The sequence below is a fragment of the Priapulus caudatus genome, unplaced genomic scaffold (assembly GCF_000485595.1).
Source record: "Priapulus caudatus unplaced genomic scaffold, Priapulus_caudatus-5.0.1 Scaffold218, whole genome shotgun sequence".
NCBI lineage: Eukaryota > Metazoa > Priapulida > Priapulimorpha > Priapulimorphida > Priapulidae > Priapulus > Priapulus caudatus.
In genome coordinates, this window is record NW_014577279.1 from 358,516 (window position 1) to 379,160 (window position 20,645).

Here is a 20,645-nt window from a genome sequence, read left to right on the forward strand (position 1 = left end):
TTATTGTCAGCGAGGCGCAAACGTTTCAACATTTGACCCGTAGCGTGCGCGTGGGGCGACGCTGATACGCATCTTTGCATGTATTACATGCCGCCAACGTGGTGCCTAAAGCAAAAACGTGCTCTCCCCCTAGGGTGGAGGGACACACCCCTGATTGCTGTTGTCTGATTGGCCACTTGGCAAAAAAACGTCCAACTTGCCTGCTCCGAGTTAGGGAAATGAGAACATGTTCAGTTCTAATCTTCCGACTCGCTGCTATCGATCGGCTGGACGTGCGACTTTTGCGTTTACACAGGCGATTGTCAGTTGCCAAACTGCCAAGTTCGTACAATTTGGCAACTCAAAATCGTCAGTGTAAACCCAGCTTATGTATCCGATGCAGCTGGCGCTGGCTAGATCAACCCGCTGACGCATAATAAAATACAATTGATAATAAAAGTTATACAACAGAGTGTAGAACTAGAAACTGTTGACACTTTCATTCATATTTAAATTTAACTTGACAATAATACCAGCTGAATCCAGCTCTTGCCTTGTATTAATCTGCAATGATGTGATGACAATTGCATTCATACATTGTCTGTTGAAACTATGAATGATAGTCAATGATAAACTATATGCTGACAGATGTGATGTGACATCTCTGTGAGACTGGGACAAATTAACCGTGTACTTTCTTATTTTGAGACTGAAAAAAGAAACAAACAACTGCACAGTGGTATTTTTATATAAAAAAACATTTATTTGCATCCAAACGAAAAGATAACGTGGTTCATACTGTATGTTTATTACAGAGTAACAAAACAATAAGCAATCTAGAAGTAGTGACTAGTGAAGCATGTGTACATGTAGAGAGAGAAGAGTGAGAACTGAGAAGGGGAGTGGTGGACAGAATGGTAGTATGGTACTATCATATGATACTAGAACTTAGAAGATGGGAGAGGTCAGAGGTGTCGGAGCCTCGGAGGCGGCATTGTGAATGCGAATGGATTCAAAGGATGTTTGGATCATGAGTTACAAGTGTGATTAGTGATATGTAGTAATGTAAATATAATTATAGGTACATGTATGTATTAACAGAAAATTTGACACATTCATGGAATTAATAACATACAATTTACATTGATGTCCCCATCCCCACAAATAAAATAAGAGTACATTATATTACGTATTTTTCGAAAATTTGAAACTATGAAAATGGCTCTGGATACATAGAAAATGGACCGTCTGGAAGAAAATGGGAATTCTGGAGCTTCAAAAAATGGCTCTAATGAAAAAAAAAGTATTTTTTACCCTGGCTGTGCACATCTCGGGTTTGTTTTGACTGTCAGCTACTTGCACATACCTGGTACCCGGGTTCGTGCTAGGTTGCTTACCCCCGTGATTCCTTGCTAGCACATGAACTTTTGCTGATATTACATTAAGGTTAGGTTACATCATTGTTTGGGTTAGGGATACTGGGTGGACTGATGATATACTGTATCCAACTTTTCAGAGTTATTCACTTACTGTCATATAGATCGTGTCTAGTCATTGCAATAATGTACATGCACCCTGACAGTGACACTTTGATTTGAAGTCCAACAGTAACCATAGAGTTACCATAATGTAGGTATTATTGTACATAGTATGTTTCCATTACAGTGACAGTGCAAGACTGCCCGATGGTGATGAACCTGTCTGTAAAGATGCTGCCTTTAGCCAGTTTTGTAGAGATTTAAGATGTCCAGAAGACATTTCAGCCAAAGCCTTGGCAATATGGGCTAAGCTTTTCTGTGTAGTAAGTGATATACAAGATTTTAAGGTATGTATATATATGTTTCTTAAAAGATATAACCATTATGAAAAAAGTACCACCTTAAAGTCCTGATTATTTGTCATCAAAATTAACATATATTTAAATAAAAATTTACATCGCAGATTTGCTTTGTTTATTAATTATAAATGCAAGCATTATAAAAAGTATGCACATAAATTAACTATGACCCCGGAATACTAACAAGGATATAACCAAACAAAAAGTATGACAAATACACTTAATTTGCATTATGGTCGGGACCGTCCATGTGCATCTACATTCCATTATGCTTTGTCAAGATTCCCACAACTTTTCATGTGAATCTGTTAGATGTAGAGACCTGCTATAGTAACATACATCTATTCTTTATTACATTATAATTTATTTCATTTAGCATTATAAGTTCAATTGACATTAATTCCAGTGTTTCCCCTGCATTGACATGAGCGAGGCACCGCCTCGCTCAATTCTCAGCCGCCACACTGAAATTTGTCCAAAACACCGCATCGCTGAAATCGAAAATCACTGTTCTTCCGTAGAACAGTGCTTATAATGCACCAAAATAGCTTAGAATGCACCAAATTGGACCATTTTTTCTAAAAATTTCTAAGGGGCATGCCCCCGACCTCACTAGCTGATTGAGTGCTTTGCTAGGACCTCAAAACGCGCTAACACATACACAAACAATTTACCACCTGACAGACCTTTTTGGCCAGGGGAAACACTGGATTTCATGAGATAAAAATGGAGCGATATTTTTAACATTTACGACGTCCTGAATGTTGAATTTCAGCATAACATTTGGCTTTTCCAATTATGGCATTAGTAAATGGTACAGCACTTGACCTGAGACCATTATTATGTGGTAATTAAAAGACTAATAATCACAGATTAGGCATGCGTGGCTTTCTATGACTGTATGCCGTTACTTTGCTCTTCCTACAGTTTATTGTATATATATACACACTACTATAGTGATGTTGCAGTTAAACATTCCTCGGCCATATTAGAACTAGTAGTATAATCAGTTTTCGCAGACTATAGTCTTTTCTTGATATGAACGTGATACCAACATAATATGGTAGCAAAATTTACTATGCGTTATATTATATTTGTTTGGCATTATGCAATTGTATTATATTTGTATAAATGTATGCTTCAGTGATAAATTATACATCGTTTATGTATTTTATAGGTTAACCCACCAGAATGGTACATCTGTGTAATCTACATTGCATCACTAGATATTAGGTATTTGGTAAATTAATAGTAAAGTATCACACTAGAGTGTCAGAACATGAGTTTTTAGCTCATCTGACATAGTCAGATGCAGCTTGTAGAATCGCTTGATCGTCCGTCCGTCCGTCCGTCCGTCCGTCCGGTCGTCCGTCAACAGTTGGGCACAAATCTTAACCGCTCGACGTACGGTCACGATATTCGGGTCGTTGGGGGGGATCGTCAAAACGAGTTGGGATGTCGAAGCTGGGGGTCAAAGGTCAAAGGTCAAGAGGTGTAAAAGAAGGGGTAACATTCACTCCTTAACTTAAGGTATAGGGAGGAAATGCAGAATTGCGGCACAAATCTAAACGGCTCGATCGACCTAGGCTCGTGATAGTCGGTGTATAACACCATGGTAAGAAAAGCCATCACTGTGCCGAAATTGGAGGTCACAGGTCAAAGGTCAATGGGCACAGGGGCAGATTTTAGACATTTTCTGAGGACTATGGTCTGACGGAGCGATTGAAAAAACTTTTTTGTTTCAGCGGTGACCTAGCATTTTTATGGCTTTATTGAAAGGACCATGAAATGTCCCTTCTGCTGAACATGCGAAGAGTAAGTGTCGGATAACCTTTTGACCCTCAAGAGGAGGGTTAAACATGGATTTGTTGACTGTTAACAAAGGAGTGAACTGCTTTTGCTATTAGAGCTCCCTCCCCCCACCCTCCCCTTTCCCCTCCCCCACCCCCTCCCCCCGCCCCTTCCCCCACCTTCCCCCACCCCCTACCCCCACCCTCCCCCTACCCTCCATCTGCGATAGTGGGCGTGTCCTAACAATGATGTGTACGCAACTGCGTGTCTGCATATCTGCGCGCCTAAACAAATGTGGTACTACGCACGACTGAAATTTTACGTTTATAATCGTAGCAACAGACCTCAGATGAGCCCAGACGCTCTGCGGCTCTTGTTATTATTTTTAACTGTTTGTGCAATTACATTTTATTTGTAATCATAGTAATGTAGTACCTTGCAAACAATTCACTATTAGCATGTTTGGTTTCTTTGATGTCTTGTTTCTATAGCTATACCATCGTTACAGTTTCCGTGTAAATTTGTTATATACCAATCCTGGTTGTGAATTGCAACCAATTTTCTATTTCGTCTGATAAACGTGTGTCTGCATGTGTGCTTGTGCGTGCGTGCGTGCGTGTGTGTGTGTGTGTGCATGTGTTTGTTGTAACGTACGTGTTAGAACATGTTTGGATATTTTGCGATACATGCAGGGAGCCTTATGGCTTGGGTGACCCAAACCTTCAAGCTCTGGAACGTGACTCGGCAACTATGACAGTTTCCCAGCTCATCTCAGCAGCTCATGTCACGTAAGTAACAAGAAATGCTTCATGTTAAATGCACCGCACATAGAATCCGGTGATTTTTCGGCAGTCATGATAGTTGTCCACCACTTGTGTTTCATAGACATTGATACAGTGCGTAGATGAGTCAGATATGTTTATTACCATTTCCATATCCATACTAAACTATACTGTTACGTATAGATTTTTAATGTTATTACTAATATCAGGAACGTATGTTTATAGATTTCCATGTAATGTTTCTAAGCTGGCAACACTTATTTTTATGGGATTTTTTTACTCCACTAAAGGAGCTTTTTCAAGTGCCCGAGTATGGTTAAGGGCTTGTAATCGAGAGAAGAATCAATGCTAAAGCAGCTAAATTATGTGTTAAAATGGACTGAAATCTGTTGTTGCAGAATGTTAACATTCTTTAAGAAGATGCGTATTGTGAGAGAGCTGCTGCCATTCAGCGAACCAGTATCCTACAGGTTCCGTGCGCTAGAACGTAAATATTGCGTCACATCGTGCCTCTTCTACAAGTTCGAAAGGTAACTGTCAGACTATTTGCTGGATCGGTCATAAACTCGCAGTTCTATGGAGTTTGTTAGACTATTATATATATTTCATAATCTGTGTTAGTAAAGTTGATTATTATTTGGTAATGCCATTGTTGTATTCGGTGTGCAACGTTCAAATGTAAAAGTTTAATTTAAGAATTTAGTGTTAAAATACTATTTAGTTTTATTTAGTTTATATCAATTCATTTGTTGTTCGGCTTATTTTTGGCAGGTTGTTTCCAGACTTATTTAGAGAAGAACACAGTGCATTTCTTATAAGTGGGTGAGTTAATGAGCTATAAATGTAACGCAATTACAAAAACAGTTGTTTGCGTGGTATTTTGTAGAAGTTTTGCATCATTTAATTGTTAGATCTGATTTGATTCTCAGAGGTAAGTTAACCAGTTATTTTACGAGGCATGATTATAGCTATAAATCTCATAATATTGGTTTTGCAGCGAAAAAGAAAATGTTGATACAGCTGAATTAAACACGAACAGAGTGAAACAGTGGATATGGACGCTTTTTCTTCTTGCCAAAGGTAAATGTTTGTGTAGCATTTATTAGCTGTAATAGCTCAATCTATGTTTTATGCATTTATGTGTTATTGTTCTACACTTTCATGCGATTGTAACAGACGTTGGTGGGCTTGCATGACTGCACAATGATATTAACACATGAATCTTCAGTAATGATTTTCGTGTTGAGCTCAACACTTTCAGAAGGAATTTTTGTCTCATAATAATGCATTAGGATTTTTAAATCATAACCGCATGTTAAAATGTCAAAAAAACCTCCGTACTAATTACAGTGAAGAATGCACCATAACATATGCATGAGTGGTAGGTTTGCTCAATTAATCGGTGCGTGCACACGATGGCTTGTCGTAACTATGCCTGTGTGTTAACATTCTAGATAGGGCGCTGTCGTGTGGACATGAATTGATCACGGCATTCCACCTTCTACTGTGTGCCTGTGACCACGTCATCATGTCTGTACCAAGCTTCACTCTGCAGAGCCCATTCGGTAAAACAGCATCCTATTGGTATCGTAGCTCGTTTAACAAACAAGAGGCCTGCCCTGTGATTTGAACTGTCTGTTAAATGAGACCATTATTATACAGTGCTTACACTGTGCTAGTGTCACAGGTCAGGGGTTAAATACGAGCATCGCCAGAGGATTAACATTGTTTAATTTGGATGTTGCCATTAGTTCTTTTCCAATAATATTTGATTGATATGTTGCTTTAATCAACTATTACACAGTACTTATTAAATGAATAGTTTTTTAACAATTTGAAAAAAAAAACTCGTTAAACGAGCGTGTGAATGTATACGTGCAGCGTGAGTGAGTATTTACGCGCGCGCGTGTTCGCGTGCTTTAGCGGACACGGTGGTGGGAAGGTCGTCACTCGAGCAGCCTCACACGATCCTGGAAATACTCGCCGGCCAGACGAACACGACGCTGGAGGAGATACTGCGTGTTCACGTCACGTACTGGCAGCCTTTCGTCTGCTCTGTCCCGCACGCCGACGTAAGCACATAGATTCGCCTAATAGACGAAGAACACGCTGTCGTCTTGAAACGCGGCGACGACGTGCGGAACACGTCGTGGATCGGCGGAGATTCGATTACCGTCTCCGTCGGACCATCGTCACGCTAACGAACCATACCGGCGATGCCGCAGGATTTTGCCATGTAGAATGAGCAGTAGGGAACCTGATTGGTGATGAAGCCAGTATGTGTGAGACATGGTGGTGGATAGATTCTTTCTAGTGAATCTATCGTAGAAAGTGTTTATTCTGAAAGGAATTATGGCGTGACACGTTTCCGGTTCAGATGTCGCAGTGTCAATATGGATGCCAGCGTTTGTGATGCCGACGGTGGCTTCAAGACACAATGATCTCTGTTGTGGATGTCAAGGCGGGAAAACCCCGACCTTTATCCTCTTGTAGACGCACAAACAGGGTTATCTTGTCCTTGTTCAGATGTGCTTATATATGTATGTACCAGGAGTAGGTAAAAAAAATCGTTTCAATTTAAATTTGTCAAGAAAATTGTTATCTGTGTTGTGTACACATATGTATTTATATACACATGTATGTATATAACTATATGTATGGCTATGATCTGCGTTGCAGGTGGCGAGTCTCGCTCAGCTCTACCAGAAGCATTACCGTCGCCACGGTGATTTTGAGGAGACGCAGTTCCTCGAGCACAACCCACTGCTGATGCCGAAACCCTCGCCTCCGTCGCCGGCAGGGGACGCCGCTGCTGCCCAGGGGGCGCTGCCTCCCACGCCGGTGCGAGCTGCGCTGAACACGCTGCAACAGCTGCGCTCGATCCTCGCCAAGTCACCAACGAATCCCAGCGAGCAGTTGCTTGCATTCTTCAGGGTGAGCACGGTGACCCGTCAACGTCTCTGTGCGTCGATCCGCGCGGAGACAGGAGCCGGGGGCGTGGAGGGAGGTGGCGGCGGCAGGGCGAATTTGCGGGCGGCACGGAGCGAATTTGCGGGCGGCACGGAGCGAATTTGCGGGCGGCGCCGGGGCGAATTTGTAGGTCTTGTCTATGCGGGTTTGTTCGTTGCGAGAAGGCGATGGTGTTGATTTTCATTTTTGCGTAGTGTTTCGTGTGTGCGGTTAGTGTGGGTGTTTATTGTGGGTGTGGGAGGCCTGGACCGTCTCTACAGGGCAGTTGTTTGCCGCTGTACCGCGTGTGGGTTCGAAGAAGCTCATCGTTTGTTCGTATGAAGCTGTGTAGTTAGTGATGAGCATTGGCTGCACTAGATTTGCACACCGTGATTTCACATTTGCTCTAGGTTCTTTGAAATAGTGTTCTCACTTTCTCACTGCCTCATCTTACTCTACGAATTTCATGCTATAGTTTCACACTGTTGTTGTACTCTACAATATCATGATGTAATTTCACATCGTAATTTTATTCTACAATATCATGCTGTAATTTTACATTGTGGTTTCACTCTACAGTTACACACCGCATTTACTTTATTGACGTTTTTTACGTTTTTTTCTACGTTCCTCGCAGAACTGTTCGATAGACACGGGTGAGCTGATTCAGTGCCGCGCGAGACAGATGCAGGAGCAGTTCGTGAACAAGTTTCTCACGGCACTGCCGGCGGTATCCGGCAGCTCCAGCCTGTTTGAGCAGACGGCGCGGCAACGCTACACGGTGGCCAGCAGCCTCTACTACCGCGTGATGGAGTCCATGCTACGCACGGTGAGCGTGCGTCCACGGCACAGGCTCGCCCTTTGTTCTTCTACGACGCAGATTTTTCGTTGGCGATTCAGTCGTGGTGGCGTTGTTTTTCTGTTCAGATTCGGCCGCTGTGTTTGTTTTTTTGCAATTTAGCAGGCTGCGAGTCTGCGACAATTTTTAGTGGCCAGCGTTACAAATTTATCGCTCACGTGTGTAACTGTGGAAAGACGCTGCATATTGTAAGCATTGCACATGTAAAGAAATCGTCTAGGGTCACGATTTTGCCGATGTGACAAACGATGAGGTTTTTACGTTTATCATGCGTTGCGCCATCAGCTTCCCAGCATTCATCGGTGTTTCTCTCGCTGGCGTAGACATACAAACAGAGCTATCTTGTCCTCGAACAGACGTGCTTATACATGCACGTATGAGGAGTAGGTGACGAACGATTGTTGTTCGTGTAGGAGCAGGAGAGACTGGCCACATCGGACCTGACGCCGTTGCTGTGCAGCGACTCGTTCCACCGCTCTCTGCTTGCCTGCTCCGTCGAGGTCGTGCTCACAGTGTACGGAGCAACGTCAGGTACGCCGCGCGCGCGCCTGCCCGCAGATATCTCGTGCGTGAGCAGTGACGTGGCGTTGAACTATCCACCTCATGTGGTTGGCAGGCAACTCTGGCTAGTTGTTGTTGCGATAGAATATTCTAAAGTCTAAAGTCAATGCTTAGTAACAATGTGCAGACATTTTGTCGTACACCACATACAAATTTGACTTTGCTTGACCGATCTAGCGGCAATATCTGGGGTGGGTGGCGGGACACGATGATCTCTAATCTCGCAGAGGTTGAGAGATCGATTCTGATCTCAAATAGAATAACCGATAAACCCTGCAGAAGTTCCCTCTCGGAATCACACCCCGTTGTCTCAACCCCAGGCTCCTCATGCCAACGCGCCTTGTCTCTCATGCTATTATGCTTCGAATAAGGACATGACCCAGAGTTGCTCAGCACTGCAGAGTAAGGCCGCGACGCGTAACGTGAATTTGTAAACGTTCGCCTCGCTCACTCTCGTAAATGACCTCGCAGGTGCGCTGCTCGGGGAGCACGATCTCGCGTCGGAGTTTTCCTTTCCATGGGTGCTCGACGTGTTCGACCTGAAGCCGTTTCACTTCGTCAAAGTGTTGGAGAGTTTCATCAAAGCCGAGCCGAAGCTAACGAGTGATGTCGTCAAGGTATGGTTATGATTAAACGGCAGGTGGATAGTGTAATGAATGACGTTGTCAAGATATGGTGGTAATTAATCGGCAGGTGGATAGTGTAATGAATGACGTTGTCAAGATATGGTGGTAATTAATCGGCAGGTGGTTAGTGTCACGAATGACGTTGTCAAGGTATGGTGATGATTAAAGGAATAATAGGTCCATTGATTATGCAATGTTGACGAATGCTAGAGTAACTGGCACCTTGTGTAGTTAATAAGTACATTACCTTATAGCCAAACGCGTATTAGTTTGTCTAATATCTGCTGGTTACATTACAAACAAGACTTGAAATCGGTTGTTGATATGTATCAACGTATCATTTACGTGCCGTAAATGTCATCCAGGAGTCAAGCGATGACGTAAACATTTGTGCGGCCCGTATGTTTTGGACGCCAGATGAAACGGAGGTGTCAGCGGTGTAACCACGGCCACGGACTAAACATGGAAATAGAGTAAAACACACGTACTAATCATGGACGCACGTGGACAGCCCTGACAAAAAGTTCCTTATCACGAGCGTCCATGTTTACGAAATCAATAATGATACCATTGCATACGGCCGAGCATGTGTGCGAAAATGTCCGGTGCACTATAAATCTGTATCACACCCGCTTCGCCGGCAGCGGTTTGAAACTGTAAACAACTGATTTTTGGACTGCGGATTTTAATTAGACAATTCTTAGTAACCAGCAGTGATATTGTACAAACTAATACGCGTTTGGCTATAAGGTAATGTATTTATTAACTACACAAGGTACCAGTTACTCTAGCATTCGTCAACATTGCATAATCAATGGACCCTTTAATCGGCAGGTGGATAGTGTCAATAGTGACGTCGTCAAGGTATGGTGGAATTTAATCAACGGGTTGAGAGTGTATGGGTATCCGAGCTTGTATCTATAGTCACACCCTGTGTGTAAGGATCACTCCGTAAGAATTCTAATAGTGTCTAATTCTATAGATAGGTGTCTGTTCGTCTATGGACGCTCTTGTTACCGCTAACAAAGGTTTGACCGCAGCGTATATGGGTGATGTTTCTGCGTGTTACAGCACTTGCAGAATGTTGAGAACAGCATACTGGAGCAGCTAGCCTGGCAGGAGAACTCGCCTGTCTTTGATCTGCTCACTCACTGGGCCGCAACAAGCACGAGTCCCTTACATCAAGGGGACTACCCCACACAGCTGTATGTATAATCTCTGTATTCCTACGCAGATATCACCCTTACCCTCTAAATTCATACACAGAGACCACTTCTACCCCCACACTGCTGTATCAAGCTGTTTGTATCTGTATATATGCCCACTTCCACCCCAACACAGCTATATGTTGGTGACATTATTTACTGTTAACCTGTATTGCGAACAACTGTGGTCTTGTTATCACAGTCTTGTAAACCAAGCCAGTCCTAATTCGTAAATTTTGATTACGATACTTTAGCCGGACCGGGAGGGGGGGGTTGGAATTTCCATCACTGAATATCGTCATAGCAACTATGTGTTTCTGCTGCTGGAATGAGCTGCCTAGGCTGGGATGTTCACTCCTTTTCGATGTCTTGCAGGTTCCGCTCACCGATCCGGCCACCAGGGGGCACTCATCTGTCGCCGGTGTCGCCGTCGCGGCGAGCCGGTCACTCGTACTCGCTCGCATTGTTTCTGAACAAGGTCTGTCGCCTCGCTCATAGTCGTCTGCAGGCGATGTGCAAGTACCTCGACATACCCACGGACGTGGCAAGTACAGCTTGTGTACTACAGTAGAAGTCCACAAATCTGGACGCCAGAAATCTGGACCACCCGAGAATCCGGACATTTCAAAAACTCTCAATTTTAACTGTTTAATAAACTAAAAATAAATAATTAATCTGTAGAAAATAAATTCCCCTTTCATTTGTTTACTGTATTTTTTTTTACAATGTTCATTTTTAAACATAATTTCAAGCATTACACACTCTTTTTGTATTGGAAAATTTTGGTGTAGACTGAAAATTCTGCTATACTAACAAGTTCTTTTTGAGGGCCGGACTCCCTTGTTCAAAAGTTCATTTCTAACCCGGTATACTGTGTGTGTACGTGCAAGTGTAAGTACTCGTGTTATGAGCGTAATGTAGCCGAAAACAGGATTTTCACTGATGTTTGTTTGATTTTTTGCTTGAATGATACTACATTTACTGTTGCACAGTATTCGTTCAATGAATTTCCTCACCATTATACTAGATATGATCGTAGTTTTGTCCCTTTTGACTGCTGCACTCGCATTTGCCGAATGCCAACGTTTGCACGATGTTTCAGGTGCAGAAGATTTGGACATGTTTGGAACACGTGGTCACCCAGAAGTCAGACCTTCTTAGAGATCGACATCTAGATCAGGTGATGCAATGCTTACACACTTGTACTATACCAGAACCTAAATTACTTGATAACTTTTTCACCTGTGATTCTTCAGTGTGGTGTGGGGAATTTTGGGGCAGTTGTTGGTTGGTCTCACATCAGTGCGCGATGTCTTAGATTAGAAAGTCTCCATATTTCTAAGCAGGCATTGTCAGATCTGTGTGAACCGGCTATTCATTCTCTTAACCCTTATCCACTTTCCATGTTGGAGGCTGGATGTAATGCCTATCGGTTGTGCATTTCTATCCGCGGACAGGAATCGTGGACTCACAGGGCAATTGAATGCTGGTAATGCTCATAGTAGTGTTGGTGGTGTCGCGGCTCTGATGCTCACACGGTTCGTTGTGTCATTTCAGATGATGATGTGCAGTGTGTACGCGATCTGTAAGGTTCTCTGTGAGCGGGAGGTGAAGTTCAAGACGATTGTATCCGCCTATGGGCGGATGCCCCACACCTCCCAAGGGGTGAGTATCACATACATTCATGCCATGAGTGCGAGGATATGAGTGAGAGAGGGACTGGGCGAACTTTAATGGTGAAAAAGATATAAGTGATGCAAAAGATGGTTGTGAATTCTTAACCCACAGAAAAATCGAGTGGGTGCTCTGCACAGCCAACTAAGCGTAGATTTGTATATACTTACATCGTTTGTGTTTTCGTGTAGGTTTACAGGAAAGTTGTTATTACGGGTTCTTCCACACATTCGATCATCACCTTCTACAACACGATCTTCATGCAAGCGATGAAAAACCACATCCTCCAGTACTCCACCACACGAGGGCAGGTACGTGTTACGCAGATGTTACTTACTCTTTTATAATTGTTCTTTTGTGCTTAGGTCCTCTGTCACCGTGTTGCTTTGGTATCTATAACAGTCTTCCCCTAACAAAGCTACTAACTGTTATCCGTAAGGGTTTTATCTGCACATGGGCTCTTCTAAAATGGCTGCCATTTTTTGGAAATGGTAATAATAATTAATAATGCTGTTCAACAATTAAAATTTTACAGTATTACGTGCATGTGTATAACGAGGCCTTGTCTATAGGGTTTCTCTAAAGGCCCGCTTATGTCGGCCTTACGACCTAGTCGCCGACAAGATTTGAATATCGTACGTCAAAAACCGGCCAGATCGCCGATAAAAACATCAGCGACCAAACTCGACATGAGTTCTCTTGCGATCGAAAATACGGTCGCCGACTGCGATCGCAGGAAATTCCAGGAATAGAACATGTTCTATTTCTATGCGGCTGTCGGCGACAAATCGTGAGTGGCAGCCAATCACCGCAGCGTGTCGAGTCACATGATTATCAAAAGTCACGTCATTAATAAAATGGCAGCCTACACGCCACTCGTCAGCAGTTTACAAAGAGGGATTATTGCACAAACCCTTTCTCAAATATATATTAAGTTTTCCGTAATCACATGAAAAAAATTTCTGCACATGATTATAATGATGTTCAGAAAATTGAGGATAGATTTACGAAGTTACATGATGTTTACTGGTAAGCGCCATTTTGTTGTTTACGTACGTGACTCGTTTTATGTAGACTGGTCCCGGCGTCAAACTTGCTCTGTTTGTGCTAAAGAACTGCTTGTGCTAGTACAAATACTGGGGCCGCGAACCCGTCTACGTTTCATGCAGGAACGCTACGATCTGATCGGCGATGTGCAGCGTAGTCACTTCAAGTCGACATGAGTGTTGCTACGCTGCTAATCGGCGATAAAGTAGTCGCCGATAGATAAATCGTAGGCCGACATAAGCGGGCCTTAAGCATAATAACAAGAGTTGACATTATAATGCGTTGCATGCATTTTAACTTAATCAGTACATCCATTGTATAGTATCTTTTTAATCCCTATATACCAACAGCTAAAGTACCCAAGGCCAAACTCCTAGTGAAACTGTATCAAGATTTAGCTAGCTAGCCTTGCAATTGCGAACATTTCAGGTTTTAGGTACAGAACAACACTGCTGCATAAGCAAATACCTTCATGTTTCACTGATCAGAAATCTCAGCAGGAGTAAATCTAATAGGTCTCCCGTCTGAATGTGGACCATGTCATGCATAAGTATTCACTTAATTTGCCAAGCCTCACTTAAACTCACATCTTCCTCTTCGCTTTCCACTTTACATTGTTTGGCATTGTTTCACTGATGAGCACAAGGACAGCATTTTGGAATGTTACAACATTTATATTCGGCCGTATGGCTGCTGGTTCGTTTATTCACGGAGTAATATACACGAATCTTATGTTCAATGCAAGAAAAGAAACTACTTTATAACAATTAAGATGTAATTAAATAAAAAATGGTGAATAGTAGTTAATAGCGTTAAATATACTTTGAACCCCATTGCATTGATAATGATCATATTAATATTCATATTTAGCGTAATGTTAGTCTCACAGCAATCATCATCATCCTATGCCCTGCCTATACAAGACTGCTCGCAATGCAACAAACATATTCTTATTCAACTACTACAAAAAGCTACGAGAGTCGAGCAAATGATATAGCAAAACAAATCATTTCATATTTAGTACATATTACTCCAAAGGGACATTTCTCGGGACGAAATATGACATGAACTGTTGTCACTCGGCCCATTTCATTTGAAATACATCGCGCACACTCTGCTAAATGTTGAAAGTGCATGCTTTTGACACAGAGACTAGAAGGTCATGTCACGCACTCCGGCTAACAACAATTTCAGTTTAATCAGCCCATTGTGTATTGGCCTAAGAAAGGATAACAGATCACGTAGGCCGACACACGATGCGCAGCAATATATATGTATATATATACATATACATATATTATATATATATATATACATACACGCGCATACATCTGCCTGCGTGTATAATCTACCCAATGCAGCTAATAATACATTTGTCAATGCAAAGAAGAAAAATATATCTCGCTACGTGTACGTGGTACATTTTTGCGCCTCCAATATACACAAACCTGAAGCAGCTCAGTGTTCGTTAGACATTTAAAGGCTTTAGTAGATACTGACTGAGCATTCGCATGAAAACATGGCTCCACCGCAGATGCCGGCGCCACCTATGTTGGCACCTGCGCTGCTACCATCCTATCTGTCGACCTCGTGTCCATCCGTCTGCCAACCACTGATGCAGTGATCGAGGGCACCTGAAGCGAGAGATGTTCACTTGTTTACGTGCGCGTACCAGGCATCTTGACAAGATCGTGAAGATTCGATCGAACGTAGTATGATTACTTTTTTTCCACGGGAGCTCTTTTTCAAGTCTGTGGGAAAAAATAGCTCTCGTCAAAAATTTTGCGGGAGCGATTTCGGATGTTTGAAGAGCGAATCGCTCATCGCTCCTGTGAATTTTTTACCCTGATCCCTACTAGCATTTATCCTGGAAACACACCAAGCGGGCGTTATCGTCTCAGTAAGACGTGCCGCTCTGTGCGTATTGATACGTACGACGTGTGAGCGTGTGATCGTATTACATACGTCGTCTACGTACCTGGGACACACCTGCACATGTCTGCATACCTGTACGTACCTGCACACATGGATGTGTTTGCATACCTGTATGGACCTGCACACCTGGACGTGTCTCCATACCTCGACGTGTGTGCATACCTGTACATACCTGCACACCTGGACGTAACGTGGACATACACCTGCACACGTACCTGCGCGTGCCGTCACGCCGGGTGCGGGGGCTACCTCGCCCTCCCTTCCTGCGCCTCCTCTTCCTCCTCCTGCAGCTGCTGCATGGGGGCGAGTCGAGCCAACGCGGCGGCGGGCATGCGGTCGTAGTTGACGAGTCGCTGACCGACGAGGTACTTGTCGTTCTTGATGTGCTCGTAGAGCCGCCGGAACTGTTTCGTCTGCACGCCGAGCAGCACGATGACGAACAGCGCGGCAGTGCACACCGGGTACACGCGCCGCGCGATCAGCCGCTGCAGCTCGTCGCCCGCGCCCAGCGCCGGCACGAGGCTGTGCGCGGCGACGTAAGGCAGCGCGAGCGCGAGGCCGAGGCACGCGACGACGGGCGCGCACACGCGGCGTACGACGTCGGCGAGCCGCACGTCGCGCAGGCCGTCGTTGTACGCCTGCTCGAGCCGCCGCTTCAGCCACCAGTTGGGGCCCATCATCGTCGCCGCGCAGATGATCTTCAGGTGCAGCACGCCGAGCGCCCAGTCCTGCCACGGAAAGTGGATCGGCGTCTGGTCGAGCGGGATGCGTATCGGCGTGATGACGACCTGCTCGACGAGGCAGCCGAGCAGCAGCGGCACGACGCCGAGCAGGATTGCCGTCAGCACGAGCGACTTGACGACGAGCGCGGCGCGCTCGCGGACGCGCGCCGCGATGGCGGCGCGCCCGTGCGGCAGCCAACCGTAGAGCAGCGTGCTCGCGCGCGTCGCCACCCAGCACACGTAGAGGCCGCACGCCGTCGTGTAGAGCTCGTGGATCGCGCTCGATCCCATCCAGACGCGCATCAGCCGGCGGCCGATCCAGACGGGCGCCACCAGGCAGGCGACGCTGCCCAGCAGCAGCGTGAGGGAGACGAGAGCGAGGAGAGCGGCGATGCGCAGAGCGAACGCCGCGGGACGCCGGTACGGCTGGAAGCCCGTTGGTCCGCCGCCGAGCAGGATCGCGTGGTGCTCCGCGCCGAGACCGACGAGGCCCTCTGGCGGCGGCGCCGGCTGCACGTGCTGCACGGGCTCGTTGCCGACGACGACGTCGTCTTCTCCGTCGGCGAGCGGGAGGTCGCCGAGGAGGTAGGAGCGGAGGTTGAGGACGCCGGCGACGCCGCCGCACCACACCCGCACGAGGTTCTTGAGCCACTGCCGCGTGTGAGGCTGCTCTAGCAGCGCCGGTAGGATGACCTGCAACGAGCGAAAGAGAGATGGTGTGAAAAGTAGGAAAAAACAGGGAAATAGGATGGCCTGCACTGAACGAAAAAGTGATAAGAAAAATAGAGGGAGGAGTGGGGGGAAAATAGACCTTCAAAAAGGACCTTCAACGAACGAAATATGATGAGGAAAATTAAGGGAAATAAAAGGGTCAGTAATAATAATAATATCTATAATCTATGTGTGTGTGTGTATGAGGACAACCACCTGTAGCAGCAGCAGCTCTAGCGACAGCTCGCTGACGGGCGTGTCGTTGGTCAGCACGACGTGGTAGGGCAGGAACGTAGGGAACAGCCTCTTAATCAGCTTCACCGGCATCCACATCATGACGAGCACGGTCGAGCCGAAGAGCACGAGCGAGGCGAGGAAGCGGCGTGCGTGCCGGTACGTCGGCAGGTGGATCATCTCCTGTATCGGGTTGAAGTTTGGATCGTTGAAGTTTCGCAGGAACCAGAGCACGCCGGGCCGCAGCACCTCGCGCAGCAGCAGCACGAACGACGCAAAGTAGAAGACGTAGACCATGCCGACGAGCCAGTGTATGAACATGCTCGCGCTCGGCGCCGCGCGGAACCCGCTCAGCCGATCCTCGACCGTCGCGTCGAAGAGCGGCAGCGAGCACACGTCGAGCCACCAGCCGCAGACGAGCGGGAACAATCCGATCTCGACGACGACGAGCAGCGACACCTTGACGACGATGTAGCACAGCCCGACGACGCGCTCGGTGCGGAGGAGGCGCGTCGCCGCGGCGACGGTGTGCAGCGCGACGAGGCCGCCGGCGATGATCGCGTAGCCGGTGAGAGTCGTTAGCAGCCCGGCGAAGTGCGACGCGACGTAGTAGCCGTCGAGGTGCAGCCCGGCGATCGTGAACTGGCCGACGTGGTACGGGCAGAAGGCGAAGATGAGGATGAAGAGTGTGTTGAGCGAGATCACCCAGAAGACGTGCTCGAGGAAGACGAGGGAGCCGTCGAGGCCGAGCAGCCGCTCCCACGTCAGCTCCTCCGCCGCGCGGTCCCACTCGATCGGATTCCAGTTGACGTCCTGCGCGTCGTCGCCGTCGCCCGCCGCCGCCCCGTCCGCGGCATCCTCGCCCGCCGGCGCCCCCTCGTGGGCGGCGGCGACGACGACCTCGTTCGCGGCGTCGTTGCCGTTCGGGTCGGCGGCCGGTTCGTCAGGCGGTTCGAGCCACTCGGGGGCGCCACCGTGCAGGATCTGCTCGCGCAGCCACACGAGGCTGATGAAGGCGCAGAGCGTGCACATGACGACGAAGCATCCCTGCGTGCAGTCGGCGAGCAGGTGCTCGGTGGAGAGCATGTCGAGCGGCAGCGTGAGCAGCGACGACACGGAGCCCGTGAAGAGGCAGCGGTAGATGCGGCACGCCGTCAGCGGCACGACGCCGAGCCACGCGAGCGCCACCAGCGTGAAGTGAAGCCAGTAGCGTATCGCCGTGCCGACGCTCGAGAACAGGCCGCTGATGATGTCGCGTATCGGCAGCCGGCCGGGCATGTCCGGCGCGTAGATGGGTGTGAAGAGGAAGCGGTGCTTGCACAGTTCGCAATACTCCTTCTTGCTGTACTTCAGCCACTGCATCAGGCACTCCTGGTGGATGTACTTGATGCTGCCGGTGCAGATGCACGGGTAGAAGAGCGGCCGGTCAGGCGAGCTCTCCGACCGACACACCCGGCATATGTCCTGGTGACTGTCCTCCATCGCGTGGCTGTGTGAACAAAACCACACTCAATTATTCCGCAACCTTAGCATGTGTGTACATATAAATATATATAAACATAATAGACGCGAGAGTCGTGGCAAGCGTGGCAAACATTTAAAACAAGAGAACAAATGCCATACGCCATTTGTAAATGTATTGTTTTGTTTTATGATCGGTAGATAATTAATGATTTTGACGTGTTTTTCAAGAAAAACACATTTTAATCATTATTATAAAATATAATCAGTATATAATTGTAATTCGTAGTGTAAATGTGTTATTTTCAACTTAATATTAAAGTTACGAGAGGGTCTGGGCTCTTGTAATGTTATAGGTATATGTTATATTAAGAGGATATTTTCGAGGATTTTTCATTCTCGTAACGTTGCGATGTTTCTGTCAATGGTTACGAGTGGAAGTTGATGTTAAGACTAATTTTGTTTCTGACAACAGGCCCCAGGGCTATAGCTAGTCATGGGGTGTGACCTAGCTTGGGTAAAGCCAGGTAGTTAGCCCTTTACTTTTAGCCGAATGGCGCTGAGGGTTGTCATGTTGTACCCAAACTTGGAATCTGCATAATCTCGAGATTGTGCAGCGATTGTGCTGCCCAAACTGCGGATTCCCTAGTTTGGCTGACCAATCTCAAGATTGGGCAAACTGAAAACAGTTGGTGTTTCAACAACCGCTCATAGCGAGTATGTGGTGTGCGTGGTGCAAACTAGGAAGAGATTTATCTCATGAGTCATATTAAATCTTATCCAATTATTTATTATAACCATTTAATATTTATACAATGAAAGGTGCCAAATACATTGAGGAAAGAATGTATACGACCTTATAGTTATGATATAACATTTGAAATCCTAATAATCATATGTTTGTGCAAGCTCCGTTTACCTCTGTTTGCCCAATCTCAAGATTGGTTGCCCAAACCCAAACTGCGGATGCGCTGAAATTCCAAGTTTGTGCACTACAGTCACAGCCAGTTTTTTGCGCCCTCAGTGGTTCTTTTACGTCCCCATTGGCCTTAGTATTACTGGAGACGGGACCGCCATTTTACGTGGTCATCTGAGCCACGGGAGATTCACAGTCTCCAATGTTGAGAGCCAGGGCAGTGGCAGCTGTTTTACACCTTGAGAAAATTCACTCGTGAGTCGTGTGTGACTCGTTCGACTTTGTGAGTCAGTACGAATGAAAAGGTCATGTATGAATTGACCACATTATTCGATTAAATTGTTGACATGTACAGGTATAGTGACTGAATGTGAGGAAATACATATGACGTACCTTTTAGGACTAGCAACTACGTTTTGGCTCTGACGTTAATGTCTAAACAAATCGAAGCTAGAATTTAGAAATGTCTGACAGTTTCTCAAATGTGCTGCCACCTAGTGTGCATTTAAGGAACGAAATACCAACGCATGGATGAGAAAGAGAGCACACTGCCGAAATTTCATTGTTTATTAATTCATTAATAATAGGCGTATATCTAACTAATTTATGATGTCTCTAGAGCCTCTAATTAAGAATTGTTTCCCTTAAAACAGTAATTAAACAACTGGCATGTATGTAACAACACTGTTCTGTTTGCAGCCTGCTTCCCCAGGATCAGGAAATGGGGAAAAAGTCACAGTCTCGCCACACACGCCCAGTCAACGACTCCTTGCCTCACCAATGTACTCGTGAGTATCAGTTATACAGTTACTCACCAACACAAACACACGTGTAAATTCATGCATGCAGTTGTACGCACGCACGCACGCACGAACGCTCGCTCACACAAGTTGGGTCAGTAATGCTAGGGTTGAGTTGGCTCATAAAATTCCACTAGTCAGTTCAGCAGATGGGGTCGTTGTCGTATCAGGTACTACAGATATGTACCCGAGGTAGTTTTAGGTTGTTTAGTATTCTGTTTATATTTTTATATGAGGTATGTTTAGGGTTAGGGTTAGGGTACACTTCTGTAGTACAAATCTGGTACACTTTGTGTATACATATATGTACCTCGGATACATATCTGTAGTACCTGATACGACAACGACCCCTTGAGCGTCAGTTCAGTACATGCCTGAAGTTATCAGTATATCAGTGTGATAGGCTTCATGTTGGAGGGAGTGGAGAGGATAGAAAATGTAGTAGAGGGAGGAGATGGAAGAAAAAGGGAAAAGGTTGAATGGAAAGTAGGTGAATGGGAGTTGATAGAGGAAGAAGAAAAGGTAGTTGAAGGGATGAGGTAGGTGACCAGGGGGT

The 20,645-nt window shown here is 45.8% G+C and overlaps 2 protein-coding genes across 3 annotated transcripts; one reads left to right on the forward strand and one right to left on the reverse strand.

The window, feature by feature from the left end:
• Window positions 1-1,647: 1,647 nt before the first annotated feature.
• LOC106807475 (retinoblastoma-associated protein-like) lies at window positions 1,648-20,081 on the forward strand. Its single transcript, XM_014809809.1, has 18 exons — window positions 1,648-1,804; window positions 2,994-3,049; window positions 4,300-4,395; window positions 4,788-4,919; window positions 5,161-5,211; window positions 5,387-5,469; window positions 5,844-5,954; window positions 6,313-6,461; window positions 7,069-7,323; window positions 7,976-8,167; window positions 8,611-8,728; window positions 9,230-9,375; window positions 10,456-10,589; window positions 10,965-11,133; window positions 11,692-11,769; window positions 12,147-12,254; window positions 12,455-12,574; window positions 19,989-20,081. The coding sequence occupies exons 3-18, from the start codon at window positions 4,358-4,360 to the stop codon at window positions 20,079-20,081; spliced, it is 1,977 nt and encodes a 658-aa protein (XP_014665295.1). The 5' UTR covers window positions 1,648-1,804; window positions 2,994-3,049; window positions 4,300-4,357.
• LOC106807498 (E3 ubiquitin-protein ligase MARCH6-like) lies at window positions 13,964-19,758 on the reverse strand. Of its 2 annotated transcripts, none has more exons than XM_014809835.1 (4): window positions 19,683-19,758; window positions 16,895-18,401; window positions 15,461-16,660; window positions 13,964-14,944 (listed from the first exon to the last, which is right to left on the reverse strand). In XM_014809835.1, exons 2-3 carry the CDS (start codon window positions 18,392-18,394, stop codon window positions 15,491-15,493), a joined length of 2,670 nt encoding a protein of 889 aa, XP_014665321.1. In that variant the 5' UTR covers window positions 18,395-18,401; window positions 19,683-19,758; the 3' UTR covers window positions 13,964-14,944; window positions 15,461-15,490. The 2 variants fall into 2 exon arrangements, with proteins under 2 accessions (XP_014665321.1, XP_014665322.1); XM_014809836.1 differs by having other exon boundaries at window positions 13,964-15,061.
• Window positions 20,082-20,645: the final 564 nt, after the last annotated feature.

Excerpts from the sequence above, each read along its gene's own strand:
- LOC106807498 (XM_014809835.1), bottom strand. The coding sequence starts at position 18,394 with ATGGAGGACAGTCACCAGGACATATGCCGGGTGTGTCGGTCGGAGAGC. Across the intron at positions 16,661-16,894 it reads TAGAGCTGCTGCTGCTACAG|GTCATCCTACCGGCGCTGCT; the intron begins GTGGTTGTCCTC and ends CGCTCGTTGCAG.
- LOC106807475 (XM_014809809.1), top strand. The coding sequence starts at position 4,358 with ATGACAGTTTCCCAGCTCATCTCAGCAGCTCATGTCAC. Across the intron at positions 6,462-7,068 it reads GCTCTGTCCCGCACGCCGAC|GTGGCGAGTCTCGCTCAGCT; the intron begins GTAAGCACATAG and ends TCTGCGTTGCAG. Across the intron at positions 8,168-8,610 it reads TGGAGTCCATGCTACGCACG|GAGCAGGAGAGACTGGCCAC; the intron begins GTGAGCGTGCGT and ends TTGTTCGTGTAG.